Here is a 24,072-nt window from a genome sequence, read left to right as displayed (position 1 = left end):
GCTTCTCTGCCGCTGGTTTCCTTCACGTCCCTGCTACACCCCGGCAGCGCAGACGGCAGCAGCCGAGGGCTGACACCGCCGCTCCCAGCGGGTCCTTCCAGCGCTGAAGTGCCATCACACCCCGAGCTCGCAGACAGCCGCGGCTCGGCGAGGACGTGTCCCCGCCGTGTGTCCGTGGGAGGGGCGGGACAGCCCCGGCCACACGCACACCCACGCGCGGCGGCAGCGGGCGGTGCCGCCAGGTGCGCCCGCCCCGGCGCGGCCCCGCAGGGGAGCGGCCGCGGCTCCTCGCCCCACCCCGCCGCGCCGGGAGCTCCTCCGCCCCCCCCGGCTGAAGTCCGGTGCCGCCGCGCCGTGCCGGGGGTGCCGTCACTCAGCGCTTCCAGCATGCTCCTAAGATGGCGGTAGCGGCGGCGGGCGGCGGCGGGGGCGGCCGGGCGCAGCGCAGCGGCTGGCTGGAAGTTTTGGTGCGGGAGCGCTGGCACAAAGTGCTGGCCAACTTGGGCGGCGAGGCGCTGGTGCTGAGCGGCGAGGAGCGCCCCGACGGCGCGGCCCATAATGGCCTGGGAGGCGATGGGGTGGCATGCCGCGGGGCCGAGGGCGGCGGGGGAGCGGCGGCCGTGCGCACCGCCTTCACCGACCCCCCCGAGCAGGTGCCCGAGGCCGTTTCCAACAAGAAGCGCTGCGTGAAGGTGCTGAAGCAGGAGATGGGCGGGCTGGGCATCAGCATCAAGGGGGGCAAGGAGAACAAGATGCCCATCCTCATTAGCAAGATCTTCAAGGGGCTGGCGGCCGACCAGACCCAGGCGCTCTACGTGGGCGATGCCATCCTTGCCGTCAATGGCACCGACCTGCGGGATGCCACCCACGACGAGGCGGTGCAGGCGCTCAAGCGGGCCGGCAAGGAGGTGCTGCTGGAAGGTAGGGGCCGGGGGTTGGACCGGGGGACCGGGGAATGGACCGGGGGACCGGGGAATGGACCGGGGGACCGGGGACAGCCCGCCCGCCAGCACAACCCCGGGGCGGGAGGCTTTGGGGCAGGTCAGCTCGCTTGCCAATGAGGCGGCGCAGCCGAGCCGGCGGGTTGAACGGGGTGCCCCCGTGCTTCTCGCACTGCTCCTCAGGGCGTCTTACCAGCGTTTTATTCCCCCTGCCCCGAGCCACGCCGGGACTCCCGACGGCATGCGTTAAGGACGGAGCGCCTCGGGAAGGGACGATCGGGCTGCTGGGGAGCTGGGCTTGAACTTTCCGTCCTCCTGCCAGATGCCGGTGCCGCCGCAGCCCCGTCCGTGCGCGGCCGCCGCGGCCCCGCAGCCCCGTCCCGTCCCCGCGGCTCCCAGGCTGAGGGCTCACGGTGGCAGCCTGGCCGAGCCCCGCCGGGGCGGGGGATCCACAGGATCTGCCGCCTGGACACGTTCGCGGCTTTTCAGCACAAGAAAGGTGGGGGGAGTTGGGCACCGGGAGAAGAGGGGTTAAAGGAGTAAAGAAGCCCTCTGGGGTCGTGAGCGAAGGACTTGGGGAGCTTTTCCCGAGCCAGCTCGAAATGTGTGAAACCTCCTGCTGTCCAATTCTTCCTTGCCCGCTTCCACCACTCCCGCCTAGGGAAGAGCGGGGAAAAAGAGGCTTGAAGGAAACTGGCAGCTCCTCACTGACACATTAACTATCCCTGCAAAGCAGTGGCTTTTGTCTCCTTTCTCAAGGGTGACTGAAACAGTTTGTAAGAAGTGGCCTTAGAAACCGAGCCCAGAGTAAAGAGCAGACATTGGTGTGCGTGAAGGAGGCATGGAAGCAGGGTGTCCTCCCAGAACAGGTTGGATGGTGGGGAGGGAGTGAGCAGAAGCAGAGCCACATTTCCTAGGACAGCGAGTTCATGGGATGAGAGGCATTAATGGGCATTTAATCCTTGTCTTCTCACAAGGACTAATTTACTTGCTTCACCTGAAAGAATGAACAGCTTCAGAAATACCCTTGGCGCATGTTTGATAAAGTGATTACTTATTTGCCCAGAAGTTCATTTAACTGGAGGTCAGTGGCATTCGAGGCATGCTGCTGCACCTTCTTCCCCTGTGCCATCACCTTCCTCCGAACCACAGGCTCTCCCACCTTGCTGTGCCTGTAGCCCTTTCAGTACTGCACGTTTTTTTCCCGTCTGTCTTTTTGGTGCTTATTCTGAGGAGCAAAGGAGGTGCTGCTGGCAGCTAGGAGGTGCAGTTGAGGATCCACCATGAACAACTAACTACGGCATAAAGTTATAGAGAAAGTTTGAAGGGGAAGGAAGGTGAGAAAATGACATTTGCAGCAGTGTATGCTGAGAAATTATTTGATGTTGTCCACATGATAATGAAAACTGCGAAGGAGTTAGTGCCCCGTGAGGATTTAAGAAGCTGAGGGCAATTGTGTCTCCCCTCCCTGTGCCCCACACTGCTCGCAGGACCAAAGTGCGGCTAGTCTTCCCTCACTGCAGAACAACTGCTTGCGAAGATACCTGTGTAGTCTTAATATAAACTTCTCTGTGAGGTCTGAAATGAGGCTGTTGCATCTAAATTTTGTCACTGGTTTCTTTATGCAGTTTAAGGGCTTCCTGGGGTGCAGGCCAGGCAGCGGCTGGCCCTTGGTGTGATCTAATGAGTAATGTATATAGTGCTGCAACAGTGTCCCTCTCTCTGTGTAGTGCCTGCAGTGACAGCACCTGAACACACTGCTGCTGTATGAGTCTTAAAAAACCTCAGTTTTATTCCCAGTAGGAGCAAAGATGCTGTTTCAGTGTCAACTTTTAGCACGTTCCTCCTCTCCACTCCTTCCATTGTCACAGCTATTTTCTTGCATTTCTTTGCTCCGTGAAGGCGGATGTGCTTCGGTGGTTGTTTCTGCAACTGAATTTGTAATTTGTAAATCAAAAGCATATTTCAGTAGTCACCTCTATGTAGAGTTAAAATATTCTGACACTGAACTCAGTATTTTATTGTGCCTATTTCAGCGGAGTAACCAAAAAAAGAGTTGGCCGCAGCATTGCCCGGGGAGGCACTACTGGTTTCAGCAGGGAACCTCTCTACGTGAATGGCTTGTATAAACAGGCAGCTTAAAACAATCCGCTGCAATTCAATTTCCCACTTTGAAGCACTTTCTTCAGTAGCACATTCTAAAATGGTATTTTTATTAGTAAAGGAAGGAAAATCCAAAAGGGTTTTTTTTCCCCTTTAAAGTATAGGAGGGAGAGCCTTGATTTTTCCTTTCCTTCCAGACAATAGGAATTTGCCATTTCCTGACTTCTTAGAGAGTTCTGTCTTGCAAAGAGCAGCCTGTGCTGGAGCAGGGCAAGACCCGTGTGTAGCTCCTTTCTAGGATCTTTCTCCAATTAACAAAGCAATGCCAGCACGTGTTTCCGGGGTCAAAATGTAATGTTGACATTTTCAGGGTGATTCTGAGACTTACTTGTGACTTGCAGACCGGGAAAGCCAAAGTTCAAAGGCATAGCAAGGTGTGAAGCACAAGGGGCACATTTAACGGTGCGACAGGGCTCTGGGTATTGCACAACATGTTGTGCGTTCCTGGAAAGGGCCTTACAGTTGTGTATTTCCCAGAGGTTATCAGCAGTGAAGATGTGGTCAGTATGGCTCAATACACCCAACATCAGAGTGCTAGGGCCCGTCTGTTAGACAGTGTCCTTCCTGAAAGTGCTTGCTCAGTGAAATGAGGCATTTATCAGCTCAGCACTGAACTGTAGTCTCTACTGCATTCCTATGTGGGGAGGAAGGGAGCAGAAAATCTCTCCCCGGCCCTCTGCACCATGTGTGGGCAGCGGGGCTGGCACTGGCGTGGGTGGAGGGAGGAGGAAGGTCTGTGAAGAGAGGAAGAGATGGGGCAATGCTTCCTTTTAACGCTTGCCCCTTTTGCTGCATTGATCATCATCTCCTGAGCTGGTGGAAAAAGAAATTACTTGCTGAAGGGTGAGGGGTGGCAAAGCTGCAGTAGCTGTGCTGGCATGGGGTGGCACAACTACAGAGCTCAGTGGACTGAGAAGTCCTACAAATTTAATAGGAATCCTGGGTTGTGCTTTCCCCTCATTTTGCCCCCTGAAGGACATCATTCTATCGCAGTCCGCACTTGTGTAGTCCAGCCGCTAAGCTAAAGTTGTAGAAATCTGTTCCATCCTACAGGTCTGATCTGTGGGATTGGCCAGCATGCCTTGAAAGCAGGCAGAATTTGACAAACGGAAAGGGAATAAGGCAATAGATGACACTGCCATAGGAGAAGCTGTAAGAAGGTTCAAGAGGAGAAGAAAGTTATGGCAAGGAAGGGCTTGAGCCCTAAGTAATCCTGATCTTTCCTCATCTGCAGGGACGGACCTCTTCTGCATGCAGGGTTTAAATTTTGTGTGAGTTTTCTGTCTCAGGTTGGGCATGGATGCAGAGGAACAAAGCAGCCAGTGAGCAGGGGCAGGGGAAGTGCTAGTGTTGGGCTTGTCAGCCCTGGGTGGCTTCTCAGGTGTTCAGTACATCAGGATGGAGCTTCTTACCAGTGTTCAGAAGTGCAAAGAATTTCCCTATGTGAGAGACGAGACAGTTTCTTTGTACAGTGCATATTTGCAGGTGTGGAAGGCAGCTAAAATTATCATGACAGCTCTTGTTTGTACATATAATTTCCCTGCAGTTCTGTTAAATTGGGTCTTCTTAAATAAGCACTTTGGAAAATCAAGCAGCCCCTCTTGTGCTGTGCGAAGCACATTATATTCAAGTGACTCTCAAGACACAAAAGGCATTTGTTTCTATCGAAGCATCCTAGATGAGAGCAGTTGTGATCTGTAGCCAAGCTGGTTGTACTTTACTCATATTCTCTATGTGTTTGGTGAAAAAATGAAAAATTGAAGTAGCCTGCACTCATGTCAGGCAGGACCCCTCTGCACGACGCTGTATTTGGATGTGGAGAGAAAAAAACCCAACAAAACACATTAGCGTACTTTTTGTTTGTTGGCTGCAGGATACTTTTTTAGCTTCCTACCTTTTTTAAATCCTCTTTGGATGAAGCGAAGGGATTCTGCCTGTGTGAATTACATGTTGAAATACTGCAAAATAGGCATGTACTACTTATTGGCTGTATTTTTCTATCTTATCTACATTTTCTTTCAAGCTATGTGTTTCTTTCAGTAAATACCAACAATAAGAGATTCTGGGGGTTAGCAATATATATTATTTATCCAAGAAAGTGTGTCCCTTGGAAGTATAGGGGAATAATGAGGCATGGGGCACTTAATAAGTGCCTGCGTGACATAACTACTTATTACAGTCAGAGCTGTAAATCTCAGTGATTGCAAATTGTATGCATAGTTATTCCTTACACTTCCAGTAAACGCGTGGAGAAAACACTTAGCTTTTTTTTTCTTTTTTCTTTCTGTGCCAGCAAATATGCAGTTAAGGAAATGCTTTGTACTTAGCAGCTATATGAGATTTCACAGCCTGTGTAGCTGCCCTTGGCACACATCAGTTTGAAAGTGAAATTGAAAGGGAAAGGAGCAGGTAATCTTATTCTGAAGAACACCAAGTCTAAGCAGTCCCTGAGAATCTTAGTTTTGATTGTTTCAGCTGCCTTCAGCTGATGGGGAAGCTTGAGTGGGAACACTTTATGTGTCTTTCAATGATTAGATTAGATTACAGGCTAATTTAGCAGCCCAGACAGTCTGTATCACCTTTCACAGATAAGAATCAGTACATCCTCTTTGCAGTAAATCTGGTGCAAGTCCTCTTTCTCAGTTACTGTAAAGAAAATAAGGCAGTTGTGGGCAACACATTCCTGGATTTTTCTGGACCAAGTGCAGGTTTCCCCCTCACCTCCCCCCCCCATCTCAGAAATTATTCTCCTGTAGGACTTAGTATCATCTCCTTAAAGGGTGCTTAGAAGATTAAATATGTCTAAGGATCTTGCATTCACTTGCACATACAGAGACAACATATTAAATATCATTAGAAAAAAAAGCATTTTTTAAAAAACCCAGCAGTAATTCCTCTGTGGAAAATTAAATTGAAAACTTGGTATAACTCTTTGAAGAATCTTTAAGCCATTAGACAGAGTGAAATTGAAAGCTGAAGGCTTTTGCTATAACAAAACAGTATTTGTTTCTTTATTTTGCCATGGCAGGTGCCTTTTCGCCGCCCTACCAGGGAGGCATTATCGCACAGGTGATCACAAATGGCACTGGCATGTCGCTGTCCCATCCCTGCCCTGTCCCTGTCCCCACTGGGATTGCGTCTGAAACGCTTCTGTGCTTCCATCCCGAGGGAGCTGGTGAGGAGCCTCTGTGATTCAAACCAGGGTTTGGATTTGGGACAGCCTGGTCAAGGCTCTTCCTGTGACAGTTCACTTTGCAGCACTTTGCAGCGGGATAACAAGTGCTGATCCCAGCAGGCTGATGGTTTCAGGTATAGATTGTTTTGGGTTTTGTTTGGGCTTTTTTGTGGTTTTTTTCATTTGTTTGCTCATGGGTGGTGGCGTTGTTATTTTTGTTTGTTTTGTTTTTTAACTTACTTAATCTCACTGTTTTCATAACACATGGTGTGGATCTTCTCCTGATAGTAATTTATCTGTAAGTTTGACTTTAATGTCCATTTTTGTGCATTCAGAGTTCATAAGTGTTGGAGAGTTTACCACAGCTATTTTTAATCTGTTCCAGTGGTCACTTCCAGGTTTTAAGAACACATTATTTCCATTCCATTTTTCTTATTTAGATTTCTGATCATAGGATTATTTTGTACTTTATTCTGCAAGATTATGTTGCCATGGCTACTTGTTAAAATCGGTACAGCTACTTCAGAAAAAAGGAAAATTGGAGGAAACAGTAGTTCAAGAGAGCAATAACATATGTAAATGAACAAAAATATGATGGGAACAAAGCTGTCCCAGCAGTGCATGGGAGACTCTGGCTTTCCACATTTGAAAAAATTATTCAGGCATCTCAGAAAAGTAGTTGGTGAAGAAGGGATGGTAGCAGTGAGTTACTATGTCATGCAAGAATCTTTCCACTGTGCAACATGTAGGGTTTGTGAGTAGCTTGTGTAACACAGTTTTGCTGGCCTTGACGTGGTGGGTGGAGGTCAGTGAGATTCATCTCTCCTACCCACACCTGACGCCCCACTGGTCTCACCACAGCGGTTGGTGTGAGGTGAGCTTTGCTTGGCTCAGCTGGTCACCTCTCCAAACCTTAAACTATATCGAGCAGAGAAAAATACTGCTGTCAGCATAAGCTGTGTCTGTGCTAAGGGTCTTTGGCAGGACATCCGTACTTAAAGCAATCTGGGAGAGCATCGTACCGTTGTGGTGGATTGGGAAAGAGCTAGAACTCTGAATAGCAGGAATAAATAGTCTGTTTTGGCATGGGCACGAAGCTTGTTGTAGAGATGGGAAGGAACATCAGGGCAGCATTTGGTACACGCCTTGAGGAGCGTCACTGTGAGGAGGAAGTTAGAAGATGTTGAAGGTGAGGCATAGCTGATTTGGGCTAGAGAAGTCTGTGAGAAACTATAAGGTATGTAGAAAGTGTGGAGTGCTACATTTCACTCATGCTACGTGTTGGAAAGTGTGTTATGAGTCTCCTTCATACTTTTAAATAAATGTCTGTCGGCTGCTGTTTTGCAGGACCAAGAAAGCTGCTCTGTGAGGCTTGGTCTCCATGCTTTGAAAGATGTCTAATGGCCCTACTTTATGGGCCTTGCATTTCTGGAAGAGAGCAGATTCATTGAAATTATGGCATCCAGCATCTTGCAGTGTCTCAGAGTCCAGCAACACTGAGTAATGAACTAGGACACAAAAGTTTTTTACCTAAGTCTGCTTGTAGAGAAGTTGGGAAAAGACAAAATTCGTTTCTCCATCATCCACTTAGCTATCAAAACGTACTTTTCTCCAGAACGTAAGTTAACAAACTTGCTTACAAAAAGTTTAATCAGCTGTGAATAGTCCTTCAGATTGCTTCACCTCACCGCTAGATACTGCCTTGCTGCTGAGTTAGGTTTGTTCCTTCACACAAATTAAATTAAGAGATGTAATTTCTGCATGACTCTTTGGCAGACTTGAATTTCCAACTGCTGCTACTGTACACTTCTGTTATGGTCTGGCTTCAATTTTCTCTGTCTAGAACTTGAACTACTGAACTGGTTATGGCTTTCACTGTGTGTTTACCAAGGGCATGACAGAGTAGGTCACTGCCAAATACAGCACATCTGTGTTTTAGCAGTTGGGTAAAATGGAGTTCTTAATTGTAAGGAAATGAGCCAGAGCAGTAGATGTGGAGAAACTGTCTCCGACTAGAAATTATTAACATACAGCACACTACTAAAAATCTTGTGCAGCTTTTTGCTGAACTGTCAGAAGTTGTGCTTGTTGGCACGACTCTAAAAGTCATGGAAACTAAGGCTGTAGCCATGTTTATTCCTCACTACTCAGGGGTGTTTCTCTCTAAAGATGACATTTATTTGAGTAGTGAGCTTGCTTCAAGCAGCACACAGGTGAGTAACTTGTGTGTGTACATCTGTGTGAATAACTTCTGTTCACTTTAATGGCATGCTAAAAAATAGTCAATTCCTGATATGATGTAAGTGTCTGAGAAACAATATCCCTTTTCCTAGTATCTGAATGTTAGAGACATATAATAACATAAAAATAAAATTTAAAAACTTTTTTTTTAAGACAGTAGCAGAATATAAATTCTCCTCTGGCAAAGAAGGCACAATTTAACTAATTTGCTCCAACAGATAACATGACCTCATGGGACTATTTATCAGCCTCATGTGCCCTTTCAGGGAAATAGCGCCATTAGTTAAGCTTTGTGTTCCATTTGCCATAGGCATATTCTACTGGTGCAATACCTATTTTGGCTTTTAACATAATCAAGTAGTTATGAGAGAATATTGAAAGCTATACCATGGAAATAACATATTTCCACTCTTGTCTGAGTTATTTCAATAATAGCCATTTCCAGGATGATTTACTATACTAACACGTGTGTTTTAACTGCCGTTGGCTCTGATTCTGCAAGGGGAGCAAGAGGCAGCTCTGTGAAGATGAAGATGCTGGAGAGGTTTAGTGATATTCAGCGTGTAGTTTATCGGGCTGCTTTTAGCTAATAGTTTTAACTCAGACAGTGAGAGTTTATCTGTTTATCCTGCAGTTTGGGCTTTAGTCACTGTGAAGCAGCCTGGGAGGATTAAGCTGGTAGCGGGGCTGGCAGGACAGCAGTGGCAGACGTGATTTCGCTCGTAGCAAGCAGCTTCTCGTTGGTCTTACTTTTGTCGGGCAGGAGCCAGCGTGGTCCTTCTCTTGTTGACATGAAGCCAAAGGAGGGATTTAATTATTGGATGTTCAGGAGTATTTTCCAGGAATGAGGTGGGCAGGAGTTGCCTTCAGTACTTGCTGCTTGAAGTATTTGTGGGTTTTTTCTTTTAGTTGATGTGTTTTTTTTGAGGGGGGAAGGGGAAGGGGATGCTGTGGACAGAAAAAAAGGCTTCCAAATTACCATTGTTTCCCAAAAACCACATTATCCTTGGTAACTATCTGCCCCTTTTGACTTATTTGTCTTGTCTCATGCAGTGGCAAACTCTCCTGGTACCCAGCTTCCTTCATCAGTGATGCGTGGCTGGGATGCAGGGGTGTCTCCAGAGAACCAGCAGGATTCCTGTAAGATTACCTCCTGTATAAAGACATACCTAGGCACTGAGACACACACTGTAAGACGTATTTATATATACACTTGTGTAATGAACAGCCCCATCAACAGACTTTCCTTGTTTGGGGCTTGACCTTCAAATGTGCTTGAGGCCAACATGGTTGTACTAACTTAAGGCTGCTGGGGCTTTGCCAGGTCTGGAGAGGCTGAACTGATGGCCTTGTTACCCATTGGGTTTCTCCACCCTGAGAGCAGTGTGGTGGGCTGTCCTGGCTCATCACTGCACAGAGAGGCTTTAGGTATTGCACCCCTGGAAAGCCTCTTCCAGAGCAGGTTGTGAGCTCTGTCGAATCCAGTCAAGAGAATGTGCTTGCTGCAAGAGAAGGGGAGCCAGCTTCAAGCTGGAATGACTTTGATGCTGGCTGGTCAAAGGGTTAACACAGCTCAAATTCTTCAAACAGCTGAGGAAGTCCTGAGCACAGTGGTGAGAAGAAACAAAAGCAATGCTTAAACCTGCCGACAAGCCTCGAGGTGCCAGAGATGCCACAGCTAATCTGCTTGAAGCCACTGTTGCTCTCATGGCTTTTGCTGCCCTGTTCTTTGCAGGGGTAGCAGTTGGGTTGCCAGCTGATGTGAGGACATTTGTACACATGGCTCTTGTCGAGCCCTGGAGAGGAAATCTGTATTCCTGCCTTAAAAAAAGGTAAAAAAAGCTTATAGTAACATGAGTCTTCTTCATGTTTGTGGAACGCTGGAGACGTGTCCAGCCAAAAAGGCAATAAACGAAAATTCAGGAAGAATGCAAGTGAAAGAAACTAGTTTTAAGATGTTCCCAGTCCATTCAGTGGACATTTATCTGTATAAATAAGCCAGACCTAAGTGATGTATGAGGGCGAGTCATAAAGAAAACATTGCAGTAACAAACTAGTGAAATTTCCACTTAACACATTAAAATCAACCCTGAAAGGTTCCATTAAGGAAAGCCATAAATTGAAGTTCTAAGAGATGGAGTATAAACTATCCCTGAAACTAAAAATGATCCTCTGTCAGTTTTATGTTTTCCTTTCACTGTGTTATATCTATTTTAATAAACATGTGGGATAGGCTATCAAAAGAACAACACTTTGTCTGTGAAGCCTTGAGGAAATAAATACTGAGTCTGGGCATATTATAAATTTCACCCTATAAAAATAAACTTAAATTGATTCTGGGCTTTGCCTGTGTAAGGACTGCTATGCTAGGACCATTCTGTGTTGATCTTGGTTTATATATATATTGAACTTTTCTGCTAGGCATACCTTGAAATGTTAGTATTTAGTGCTTGAGTTTCCATTCAAGTTCTGCCAGAGCTTGCTTTCTATGTGCATAAATAGCATTAAGACCTTAGAAAGGTTTCAAGGTTTACTCTCTTAACAAAAATATTGAGGAACAAATACCTTTTGGTTTTTGAGGTAGGAAAAAGAAGGGTTGACTTGAAAACACATAAGTTCCTATATTTTAACTTGAAATGGCATTTTATATTTAAAAAGAAAGCAATTTACTTTCAAAAGGCTGATTTGAATTTGCATTTAAAAACTTTTCTGAGTAGAATTTTCTATGTGGAAGAGCAGAGAATTACCCAATGTACCTTCTCCTCCTGGAAAATCTTTGCAATCACGTCATGTTTATCGACAGGAAATTTTCATGACCAAAAAGTTTTGACCAACTCAATGCAGTAGATTTTTCCCATTTTGTTAAAATATGTAGTTCATTTCTGTAAGTGCAGGTATTTATTTTGTTCTTTGGAAAATTTAGACATGCTGTTCTCCTTAATCACTTTGTTCTGTTGCTTTTCTATCAATACACACATTGTACAAAGTGGATAAGGATGTATATTTGGTACGAGCCAAGACAGATATGCTTCCAGTGGAGAAGTCACAATTGATATATTACATGAATTCCTGTAAGACATTTACGTTTGATCTTTTCAGTTAGTCATAGTTCTGGGGGTAAACTTCCTTATTTCTGTGAAACTCACAGCAGAAGCCTTAAATAAAGAGAGAAATGAGGTAGAAACTTCACGAGTCTCTACAACTTGCCCAAAATAGCTCATCTAGGTGTAATTTTAATATCTCCTCAATGCATCTGTAAATTTAATTGGCTGACTACCTTTTTAGCTTCTGCTGTATTAAAGACTTTGTGTGGAAGTGTATGTACATGAGGGAAACAAGAAGTGTTCATGAAACCATAAAAAGGCTGGGAAATTATTTCTGGGGGGCAATATGTGATGCATTATTTTTTTTATTTTCCCTTTGCTTTCTCTCTGCTCACCTTTGTGTTGGCTGATGTTGATTTAGGAATACCTTCAAATGTAGCTATTTAATTCCCGAGCTGACCTAGCTCTGGTATAGGCACAGCTATAAATGTCTATCAGCAATATTACATGGGCACAAGGTACAAGTGGGTACACTCATGTAGTGTATGCCATGAGCTTGCATGTGTGTCGTATGTACATTTGCTCGTATCTAAGGCAGAATTTGTTTGTTGTCAGTGCTATGTAGATTAATTGTTCTATGAAAATGGAAAGAAATAGTCTTGATTATACCTGCACTGAAGGAGTCTCTGGGTTGATTGATCTGCTGGAGTGCTTCACAGGAGGCTGCACCTGCATTTTTGGTTTTCCTCCGGGTCTGTGTTCTCCACCCAGACCCCACTGTCCATGTCCGTCTGTCCGTGGCCGAGCCTCCAGTGGCGAGTGGGCAATGGCCAGGCTGGTGAGGACGATGGAGACAACCTGCCATCTGCTAGAGAGTGCTGAGGAAGGAGAGTGAACGTGGAGCAGAAGGTGGGAGAGCAAAAGTCACCTCCTGTTTAAATAGGTATGCATTTTCCCATTGATTTCCGTGGGAATCGGTTATTTTTTAGGAGGCAATATTGACATCAATCACTGATTGGGGAAAAAAAGATGCCGGTGCAGCTTATTCCTCTGTCTGAGACCTGCTGCATTAATTCTCCTTTAAAATAATATGGACAGATCTTTGGTCCTTGTGGATGTTGACTCACTTTGCTGGCTTCCTGTGTGGCTAAAAGGACCTGCTTGCAAGCTTTTCAGTTGAGGATCTGTGTTAATATTGCTTTACCGTGCTTAGCAAACCTGACTCCATACTCCCCCTCTGCAACCCTTGCAGCTTGTCCTTCCTCCCTTCCTGCTCCACCAAAGCCCCATGAGTGAAAGCATTGTAAAACAGAAGTGGCAGCAGTTCAGTCTCTGAGTTCAGTCATTTTGCGCAATAATAATTGGTTAAACATGAGCACTTAAACATTATGAACGCATTAAACATTGGTTAAACAATTGATTATTTCTTCATCTACTGTTCAGTGCTAATCACAAACGTTGAATAATTCAGCGCAGTCAGATCTGTGCCTAAGCTGTGGGTCCTTGTCTCAAATTAGACAGGTGTCAAAATGTTACTTCTGCAAACCTGCACGGTTTCTCTTAAATTCCAGGGTGACAGATACTGTATCAACAGCTTTCCAAAGGACGTTTCAGGTTTTCTTTCTTGTTCAGAGCTAAGCTCTGACCTCCGCAACAGCAGAGGCACACTAAAAATAATGTTTAACTGGAGCGGGAAGCAGTTATTGTTTTTGGAGACAACAAAAATGTATTTTCAGGTGAAGGCTGGTTTGTGGAGTTAAGTTTTTCTCCAAAAAGCTGCACCCAGCAGAAATTTGACCTCTTTCTTGTTGAGCGGGAGGTTTGTAATTGCCCTCCCGCCCTCTCTGTAGCACTGTCAATGTGTGTAGATGGTTCTCCAGGAGAAATTAGGAGTTTGCTGCTACCTTAGTGCCGTTGCAGTGTGTAATGCCAGACTGTGACAGAGATATTCTGCGTGTGCAGAGTACGCCAAGCCCAAAGCCTCTGCACAGCTTCCCCCTGACCCGACAATGTTCTTTTCTCCTCCCGATTTTTCTGGATATCATTCGCCTCCTTTCTGGCTTCTGACTGCATCATTTAGGATGCGAGGCAACATCAGAACAAGTTTGATGTTTATCAGCCTGATTATGCAGAAGAACGTGCAGTCGTAGCTGCACAAGTAATCGCAGAATCCAAACGTTAGCTGACCGACTTTATCCCGGCTGGCTGCTTTGTGTATCTGAACGCTGGCAGATCCCTGCTGGGGATGAACGCTGTGTCCAGACAGGCTCCGTCAGCCACTAATGTCCACCTGGCTAACAGCCAAACCTGATGGTTTTCTTTATCTCTAAAGAGGTGCAAAGTTGCAACCGCAATTTCAGAGTGATTGAAAAGTGACAGAATTGGTATCATCGCAAGACAGTACATAAACTGCAAGTGTGTCATATTTTGTGTCTGAGGTGTTGGGGGAATTTGGATTAGCTCAGGAGCCCTGGGGCCTTCAGGTGTGGATTGCAACCCAATTACCTTGTGGGTTTTTTTCTCATTTTAAATATAGTCATCATTAGAAAAATACAGTGAGTTGAAACTAACCCCTAATTTTAAAAATGTAATCAAGGCTTTGGAAGATTGTTGGAAAGTTCTTACAGTATTACATGAAGAGTACCTAGGTAAAGTATAATAACTGATTCAGAAAAGTCAAGTGAGATAGAGCTCTGCAATGTTCACTCCGTTCATTTTGGACATTATTGCATTGATAAGTGCTAGGAAAAAAAATAACAGGGGTCTGATTCAACAGGCACTTCAGCTGCAGCATCCTGGCACCAGCTCCTCCGGGGATTCAGTTCTGGCTGGAGGCCCCTGTGGTGCAGCCTGAGCCCCCTGAATAGTCCTGCTGAAGATTTGTATGAGCTGCAGTGGCCAAGGAGGCTGATGAGGCCCTGTCATCCTCAGCTGACTCTGCGGGGAGGTTTGCTTGTGTTCCAGAACCATATCCCTGCTTTATGTGGGAGGCAGTGGAGGGGACAGAGCTGCGAGGGGCACTGGCAGCCCCTCAGGCCAGCCTTCCTCACGGCCGCCTGGCTGGATCCGTGGCTCCCGCGCACGGGTACTCCCTGAAAGTGCTTGCAGAGCGCAAGTGGGTCACGCCGTCTCTTCAGCCTTTAAATAAATATCGTATAATGACGATGTAGGGAAATAACAATATGTGAAAATATTCTGCTTTGCGGGCTGAAGCGGGGTGGGCAGGGAGCAAGGACAGGCAGAACACTCCATCCAGTTCTCTGCAGTGTGTGTGTGTGGCCTGAAGTTCAGTGTGTGTAGGCTCCTCTCTCTATGCCCCGATCCTGTAACTATATAGATCCAGATGTCCTCTGCATACATCAGATGTCTTAATATATTTCGTGGAAACTATGTTTGGGTAAGGCTGTGAAAGACAAAGACCCATGATTTTGTTTTTGCTTTCCTATGGGCGTACGAGTGCTGATTGCACTGCATAAAGCTGCTTGCTGTTGTGCCTGTCGCTGTTCAGGTGAGGAGAAAAAGTGTTCATGTTTTTATTATCATTCCGCCCTCCCAACCTATGCTGCACCAAAACAAACAAGCAAATGGGAGCATTGCCAAAGAGAGAAGAACCATTTTGCAAATCATATCTTTTTCCACCGGAAAAAATGTAGCCATGTTTAACTTCTTTTTAAGGAGTGGCAATGCTGAATATACAAATTAAACTCCAATTTACATAGTGGAGATTTTCATGAGCACTTCACAGAAGTATTCTCAAAGTGCAACATTTTGAAATAATGACATTTACTAGGAACAGTCTTTGGGGAAATTGGACAGCGCTTGCGTTTTTACCCTTCCCCCTTGGACGCCAGCCTGTGTCAGTCCGGCGATGGGAGTCAGGCAGGAGGACTGTGGCCAGCTCTGAACAGATCAGCCTTTGTGTCCCCAGCATAAACGTCCTTCTTCTTTTGGAGGGAATGGGCAAAACGGGTTCTGACACAGAGAAACCAGCTGTTTGTGGCTTGTCCATCAGAAGGAGAGAGACAAGTGCGTCCTCTGTGTCCCCATTGAAATGCTGCTGCAGAGTGAGCCGTCGAGCAGGCAGTTAAACAGTTCAAATCTTTATAAGACAAAGTTTAACATGAGCCATAAGGTATTTCAGCCATGCCACAAGACTGCCCAAGTTGCTCTGCAGAGGTTTTCTCCTCTGGTTAGAAGCTCAGAGCTGCTTCACTGCCCTGGGGCACTGAGCGATGCAAAGGCGCAGCAGTGCCCAGCAAGGCCACTGCTGGTTGTTTCTCTTTTTGGCAGCTTAAGTTTTCAAGTGTTTAGTGGGAATACCTCTTGGAATACCATTGTTTGTTACTTCAGAAGGTGGGCCCTTGTGAAATTTAGGAGGAGAGCTGGAGTTGAGGTAAAGAGTCTAACTCTGCCCTTTTCATTTGTATGATGCCTTATACTAATGCCATTCAAGTGCTTGGTATTTTTGCTAGTCCTAAGTAAACTCTGTTCAACTGAAGTTACTTCCCAGGGCCCAAGAGCTATTCACAGTTTTTCTTGAGTGTGGTGTAGCTTGCAGCACCTCTTACCTTCAACAGTAGAGGGGTGGAATGTCTGGGACTGTAGTTTTGTGCTTTGCCGGTGTTGGTGTGGCTCCTTTGGCTTTATCTCAATTACCTGTCAGAGGAGGAGGAAGAAGACACTTAAAAGCTGTTCTTATCCAGAGCAGTGCTTAACTGCTGCATGAACTGTCATCCCTGCTGCCTGTCCTCCCTGCTCAGTTAGTTGTAAGCTGCTGAGGTTAATCGAGCTGAACCTATCTGTAGCAAAGCATGGAGTGTTTCCATCAGCAGGGCCACGGCTTTTCACACCCTACCTGCCACGAAGGGAGCATGGTCTGATTTCTGCGTTTGCTAGTTGTGCTCTAGATCCTTCTGCCTCAGTTAATGACATGGAGCCAGGCTTGGGACATGAGTAGCCACGAAGCTGGAGCCTGCAGGAGATGCGTATACCACCTCCACGTCTTCTGAGTCTTTTCATTTGCAGCAGTGGTGATGGGCTGTGAGAGGTGTGCCCAGCAGCTGGCTGCCAGGAGAAGCAGTATTGTCAATATCTATTAACACTGATTAGAAAATGAGTGCTGAGAAGCTTTGTGCTGGAGGTAAAGTCCATTCTTTGTTCCTCAAGCTCTCTTGTCAGAGATTGATCCCTTTCTGCTTCTCTGTAGTTGTGGGCTGGGCTTCGGCAAATAAAGCCAAGCTAAACATGTCTTTTCAGGCCTGGTTAGCTGGCATGTTCACTTCTGGGTCATGGTTTTTGATGTTCGTGCTGTAGAGGTAACAACAGAGGGGCAGTGCGCTCCTGATGTCCTGGTGTGTGGGGTCCCAGCATGGTCGTCTCTCCAGGGTGGAGAAGCGTTAAGTCAGCACAGCGTGAGACTGATTGTGGCTGGGATGCTATCATCGCCCACCAATGTTTATTATATCTCATGGGCCAGGAGGGAAAATGTCTGATATCATCTCAAATCTGTCTCCTCAGTAGTTTCAGACCTTGCTGGACTCCCCAGGAGCATCCTGCAGCCAGACTGCAGCCTGGGCTTCTAGATAGACTTTAATTTGCTCTCATGCACTATTATATTAATGGCTTTTAAATTTTTTTTATGGACTTATGAAGGGGGTGTCATTGTTTTAGCACTCAGAGAGTACAAAAAATAGCCCTTTGCTTAGTAAATTTTTGACATTCTTACGTAATTGTGAGATATGCTGACTGGGAATATGTTTTAACAAGGATGCAGAGCTAGAGGCCACATGGAGTGCAATTTTAATCTAGGCCTCTGTCAATCTGTAAAACGGCATTTGACTTTGTTTTGAGGGGTAACGTGTGGGATATAGACTTTTCTCTTAAAGGTACATAATCTAATTGATTTGGACTTTTGTTGAAAGGATAAATCCTTCCCCCTTTCCCTCTTATTTATTTATTTATTTATTTATCTATGAAATGGACTTGTTTGTATCTTTGAGTGCTTCCTTTTGCTGGTTTTATTCTGTGCTTTTTTACTGATTGTGTACCAAAATCTTAATTCCTAATTCTGAATGCTAGGAGGCAATAGGCAGAGAAAAGTTCTTGTGATTTTGCTTTTGCCTTCTCCTTTCTCAGGGGCGTTCGGACCTTTAGAGAGGATTACTCTTTCATTAAGCATTTAGGCTAGGCTGAGCATCCCTGCTCTCAGGATGGGCAGCAGAGAGAGGAAAGGGCCGAGTGCTCTTTGGGAGGTGCCATTCTCCCTCCTCACTTACTACGGGGATACTAGCTCAGCTGAGGACAGTTCTTTATTTTCCTGTTCTTACTCAGTTACATGGTTCTCCACAACTGGGACTTTGAGTGAAACAGAGAATTTGTGCAGAGTAGGATACAATCCCAAGAGCAGAAAGTACTACATAGCTTCTTTGCAAGCAATATAAAAACCACATATATACTCTTTGATAATATTAGCATGTCATTGCATTGTATGTTGGCCTTGGCAAGAAACTTGCATAAGAAAAGCACATCCCTGTGCTGCAGTGCACCTCTTTGTGGTTGCACTGATTTAACTGTGTACAATGCTGTGCCAGAAGCAGATTTTTTTTTTTTTTTTTAATTACATGGGCTAAAGTTATGCTCCAGAAACAATGTCATCTCTAATGCTTTTTTTTTTTGGTGATGGACTCTGCAGAGCAGACTCAAAAGCAGTTGTGCCAGCAGAAGGGAGCCATGGACTGCAGCGCGAGGCAGGAAAAGTGCTGAGGCTGGAGGAGGAACCCAGCGAGGTGGTTTCATCATTGAAGCCAATGTGTTATGAAACCACAGCCTGAGCTGAGTGGGACTTTCCTGCCCTCCTTTTGCCCTCGGTAGCTCATTCCTGCCCCCCGACCCGAGGTCTGTGGCCATGCTGCATGTTGGGGTAGTCCAGGTCGCCAAGTTGGCTGCCTGGGTGGCAGCAAGGTCAGGGGCAACGTGAGTCATTTGAGGTCCATTTCAGGGGACAGCTCATGTTTAAGTTCTGTGTAAAGCTGTTGTGAAACTGCACCCATCGTGCTGAGGCTTGTCTTGTTTTTGTCAACACGCAGTGGATGAAATTTGGCCCTGGTGAAACCAACTTCAATCGCTTAGTGATGGAACAGGGCCAGGACCTCTCTTAGTGTTGCAAATTGTGCCACAGTTGAAAAAAAATCCCACCCTCTTTTTTTGGAAAGTGCTAGACTGCTGTGTGACAATCTTGACTTTCCAGTGTTAATTGTGTCACCTACAAGTAAAAGTGTGCTTCTTACCTCTTTTGTATTGTACATATCCCAGCTTTTATATAACCTTGTGTTGCTGCACAAAGGATTGATATAAATCTTTCATGCAGGCTGTCTCCTGGATTGTGTGTGGGAGTGGGAAATTCAGAAGTTAAAAGTACCTGTCCTGAACAAAGGCTGGGTTGCTTTGATAGCAGGAGGGATGATCTTACACTTGAAGTGAGGAACAACAGCCAGAAAATTAGACACCCCCCACTACCTTTGATGGGTGAGAAGAGGGACAGTCCAGTCTTGTGGTGTTCAAGAACAAAGCACAGACTGAACTGAGTTTTACATGTTTAAAAGTTTATTTGGATTAAGGCAGGAAGGGAATCTGAAGTGCAACAGCTTTATTTGTATACACCTTGCTTAGAGAATAAATTCATCTTATTCATGAATGGGTTTATGCACAGATAACCTAAAACTTCAAGTTCATTGTATTTCTGGGCATGCTAAATTTGGTCCATACCATGCAGCTGATCACACAGTGTGGGACTCCTGTGATTTTTTTGTGTGTGATTTTTTTTCTTTTCTTGTTTTTTTTTTTTTTGGTGCTTGTATGGGTCTCAGATCTAGATGACTTATTCTGTGCTAAACCCAGCCACGCTGTATTTATTTTGCCTCGAGGCCATTTAATTACATTGACTTTCCTGCCCATTTCACAGAGCTATAGCTGACTTGCTTTCTGAGCCCTGCAACGTTTCGAAATTCCCTAGTTTATTTATGTAAGATTTTTTTAATATACTATTCCCTGATGTATTCAGTCCATGTCCTATTAGTAAACAATTTATTTTTAATGCGTTGCTTATCACTTTTGTTGTTTATGTATTCTTCCTTTGGAGGCTTGGTGACTCCAACCTAAATGTGCTGGTTCTTTGCACCTCAACCAGTATTTTGCTCTGTTGCATGTTCTTCCAACATAGTAATATATCTTGCAATGCTTCTTAGACTACCAGGTGTTTGAATGCTTGAAGACTTCCTTTCTTGGAAAAAATATTTTATTTAAAGCAAAAAATTCAGAATTGCAAGAAGCTTATGTTCATTAGCTAAATTAGAAAATTGTGAAGTGGTGTGAAGATATGAGAAGAAAAAAGAAAAACAGAAAAATTTGGGATTAGCAGGCTCTGATAGCGCTGAAAACATCTTGGGAACTTGACTCGCTTCTCAGATTGTGCAAAAGGGTGGTGACCCTTAGGTTGGGTTGCAAGACTGACTGCCTCATGCCTGAAGGATGGCTTCCTATTTTCTTGTTGAAGACTTACAACTTTTTTCTTAGAGATCCTTGCTCTGGGTTTTCCAGGAGATTCAGTACTGCAGCATGGAAATGCAATTTGGCATGACCTAGAAGGACTTTAATGTACTGCTCTGGGGTGAGTTAATACACGTTGGAGAACTTGGAGTGTGGTTGCATTACACTTAAAACTTTTCTAAATGGTTGCTGCTGTGGTGCTGACCTCCTAGCACCCCCAGCTATGTGTTCTTGACTCTTCTCTGTGTGGGTCAGGCATTTATCTGAGTTTCTAGGCATCAGCTTCAGAGAACTAAACTGGCAATAAAGTGGGGCTGTTGCACTCACCACGCAGCCCTGAGCTGTCACACAAATACTGGTGCTTTTGGACTCAGGCAGGGAGTTGCTTCACCCAGCTCAACATGAGGAGTGTGTTTTTGGGTTGTTTCATCAAGAAGGTGAAAAAGATTCCCTACCTGAGCATCTCTTCTGATGCCTTTGCTGGCTCCGGCACTGCTTGCTTTGTGGTCAGAGTTACTAAATGTCACCTGACTGCATCACTTAGACTTGGACCACTTTATATGATCCTTTTTAGAGCCTCTCCCCCGATATAGTGCCCTCAGCACAGCAGAGGAGGTGGCAATCAGTGATTCATGGAGAGGACTGGGAAGTTGGCTTGGCACTTCTTAAACATGCTAGAGAAATCACAATTACATGCTAACCAGTTTCAGCCTGCAGCTGGAAAGCAAGATTGGTGAGCAGCAACTGAACCCCTTGCTTTCCATGGCAGCAGCCTTCTTCATGTATTAAAACATTGTTCTGGTTTGGTGGTTTTTTTTCTTTCCCCTTAACTGATATATTTTAGCATAGTATCAGTTTATCTGAAACTTTCAAATACTGGGAAAGTACAAGAAATAAGAAGCATTGTGTCTGAAACAGTGACTAACTCCTAGGGGGGGAGGGTATTTGAATTAATAGACGTGACTAAAAGGCATTAGAATAGGGAGGCCATGGAAACCCCTCACTGCCAATAGCCCAAATGGCATCTTGCCAAACTCATGGTGTGGGCAAATGGGCTGTGACACCTCACATGCCCCTTTCCGTGCTCTTTTATCATGGCTTTTAAGAAATATGCACAAAAGCTTCCCCTTTGGGAGAGGACTGAACTGCATCAGCCCTTTTCAGCAACAGCCCCAGCAAGGAACTAGCCATTTTCCGTGAAGGCATAGGAAATGGTGAGGGCAGCAAGCCTGGAGATCACCACGGCTACATGAGCTCCTGGGCTTCAGGTTACCCTTTAAATATCCCTAAAGAGTGTTAGGCTGAGTGCACACGAGAAAGCACATGGTGGAGGCAGTTGGAAATCCTTCAGGGAGCGTTGGGTATATAGCCAGTGAATGGTGGCACTGCATCATAGTTTATCTTAAAACGTAACCCTCTTCTCCTTCCCTTTTCCTTTTCTTTTCCTTTTCTTCTTTCATCAAATCTTCCATGCTGCATCTCTACATGTGTTCCTGTAGTCGTTCTTGCTCTTCCAAGCTCTTTCACCTGGCTCTGCAGCCTAGTTTCTCTAGACCTCACTAGCATTTATCTATCATCCCTCTTTCTCCTTTAAACTTTGCTTTTTTTTTTCCCCATTCTTTAAGGTAGCTCTGGCCTTGGTGCCTAGGGAACACTTTTTTAATACAAATCTTTGTTTCTTTGCTTTCCTAAAGTTGCACCCTCCCTGTAAAGCCAGTTGGGCTGACTGGGATCTGTGCCCTTTGCTGGAGTAGGAGTGACTGTTTGGCAAAGCTTGTGAACTTTGTGCATCAGTTGCAGAAACTCCAGTGTCAGTGGTGGGGCAAACCCAGGTCTCAGCTTTACTGGGGGCAAACCCAGATCTCAACTACACCTTCCTTAGCCCCTCAGAGAGGATAAAGCTATTGGGAGTTGAACACTTTGGAGCAGTTTTGCACAGGACAGAGAAGGTGGGAGGACTTGGCATGTTTCTTGCCACAATGAAGGCAGCAGGAGGTACAAAATGTGAATTTAAGACTCAAAATATTTTTAATTTATCTTGAAATTAAGCAAGCTGAATCTGGAAAGGCATTAGTCGACGCTAAGTTATTTTGGCAAAAGTGTCGACCCTCTTTACACCAGCAATGTTCCTAGAGTAACAGCATGGACTTCAGAAAGTATGATTTCGTGTGCCATAGCAATTTGAAACTTTCAATTTTGGCTTGAGCAAGCTAATAAATGTGTCCAATTTTGAAACCTTTTTCAATATTGATGTTTACTCCTGCTGATTAATCTAGAAATCTCCTCCCTAAATGAAGGTGCAGGTGGAGAGGTGGTAAATGTACTCTTTATACAGAGAAACATCTCTGAGAAAGTAAAAAAACCTCTCAAAAACCAATAGAAATTACAGATGAGGAGTCATCTGCCATCTAATCCAGGGCACTTGCCAGAAGCTGGAGGCCTGTACTTCAGAATTTCTGATGATTTATGCTTGAAAAGACCGTTCTTAATTTCCATGACAGAAGAATACTGAGTTTCACAAATGTTTCCAATTCACACATAAAAATAGATAAATGGAAATTCTTACCATCTACTAAAACTTCAAAGGAAGTAGTTATGTTTAGTTAATTAGTTTTGCTGTTTAAATATCTACAATCCATCCTGTCCTGGTTTATAGATTTAGTAAAGAATCCATTATGGATACGAATAGCCTGTGGGGAGCATATCTGCCCTGCAAACCCTTTTAGCTGATCTGTATTATGAATATATGTGAAATGCCAGCTTTGTTCAAATGCAAGAATAAAGAATGCTTTTCTAAAGTGCGTTCTCTTAATCTGGTGCTTGATCAGAGGTTTTGGCTTCACAAACCAAAGCAGTAGAGAGGGTGAACAGGAAACAGTCTAGAAAAGAAAAAGGAGCCAAAGCGTGTTCTTTGTGAAATATGAGGCTGATGCCTGGAGAGCTGGGCGGTAAGGGCATGCCATCAGGCTAGCACACCTTTTTCTTCATTTGGTCTGTCTGTGTCTATGAAATACTCTATAAAGTGAGCCTTCATCCCTAGGCAAGAGGAGCTTAAGAAAATTGCTTGCACAAATACATTGGAGCTGGTTTTTTATTTTTAAAAAAATGCTCCGAAGTTGAACTGCTTAAAACACCTACTGTTTTGGCTCTGCGCCTTTAGTTATGAATTTTCTTGCTATTTCTGTTCTTTATTTTCTTCAGACTAAATATGTAGTCATCTCTGCCTTTCACAAACCTACAAAAACTGCAATTTAAGGGATATATGTCTGTGTTTGAGGATTAGGTCTGTTACAAGCTGGCTAAGAAAACGGTCCTCATATTCAGAGCAATGGTATTTTCTACTCTTTTTTCCTCCCTAGTATTTCAGTTGCTGAAAAAAAATGGGGATAATGTCTCCCATCAAAGCAATGTATTACAGAGACAGTATTAATTGAAGGCCAAAGTTGCGCATACAGGTGTTTATGCATTTCTGTGCACAGTTTAACATCTTTGAAGCTGAGCAACAGAAATTCACCCCCCTGCACAGTTGGTTTCAAAGATGTTGAGTTTCATGGCAGTAAAGCACATTGGGGTTCTCCAGTGGAAAATGGAAGCAAGAAATTAAGTCTGCAGAAGTTTTTCTGGGAAAGCCTTCTATCCACTGGGTCTTTAATAGTGAAATTATTCTTTCTTAAATTGCAGGGGAATAAATATTATGGTTCCGTTCGATAGAATCTTTAAATATGGTCAGTGCTAACACACTTCATTTGATCTAAGAATGATTTTTTTGTAACATCTTTAGCAGAGATCCATTAGATTACTTCGAATGCATTAGGACTGTAGGATATTAAAAATAAGAGAGTATATGTGTTTTCTGGATTCTTAACCACGTAGTAGAACCTAATCCAAAGCCTTCTTAATTTGGAGAAGTAGAAAGGAATCTTTTCATTGACTTCAGGGTTCTTTGGATGAATCTTCAGAAGGA

The 24,072-nt window shown here is 44.8% G+C and overlaps 1 protein-coding gene across 1 annotated transcript in view; it reads left to right on the top strand.

The window, feature by feature from the left end:
* The first annotated feature begins 318 nt into the window (after window positions 1-318).
* SNTB1 (syntrophin beta 1) overlaps window positions 319-24,072 on the top strand; it is a 115,356-nt gene continuing 91,602 nt past the window's right edge. Inside the window, exon 1 of the mRNA XM_065629815.1 lies at window positions 319-921. Within this exon, the coding sequence (XP_065485887.1) occupies window positions 399-921 (523 nt within the window). The 5' untranslated portion in view covers window positions 319-398. The remainder of the gene's footprint in view (window positions 922-24,072) is intronic.

Source organism: Caloenas nicobarica, chromosome 2 (genome assembly GCF_036013445.1).
Source record: "Caloenas nicobarica isolate bCalNic1 chromosome 2, bCalNic1.hap1, whole genome shotgun sequence".
Taxonomy (NCBI): Eukaryota; Metazoa; Chordata; class Aves; order Columbiformes; family Columbidae; genus Caloenas; species Caloenas nicobarica.
Note: the sequence above shows the minus strand (reverse complement) of the source record. Positions and strands in the feature narration are given on the sequence as shown.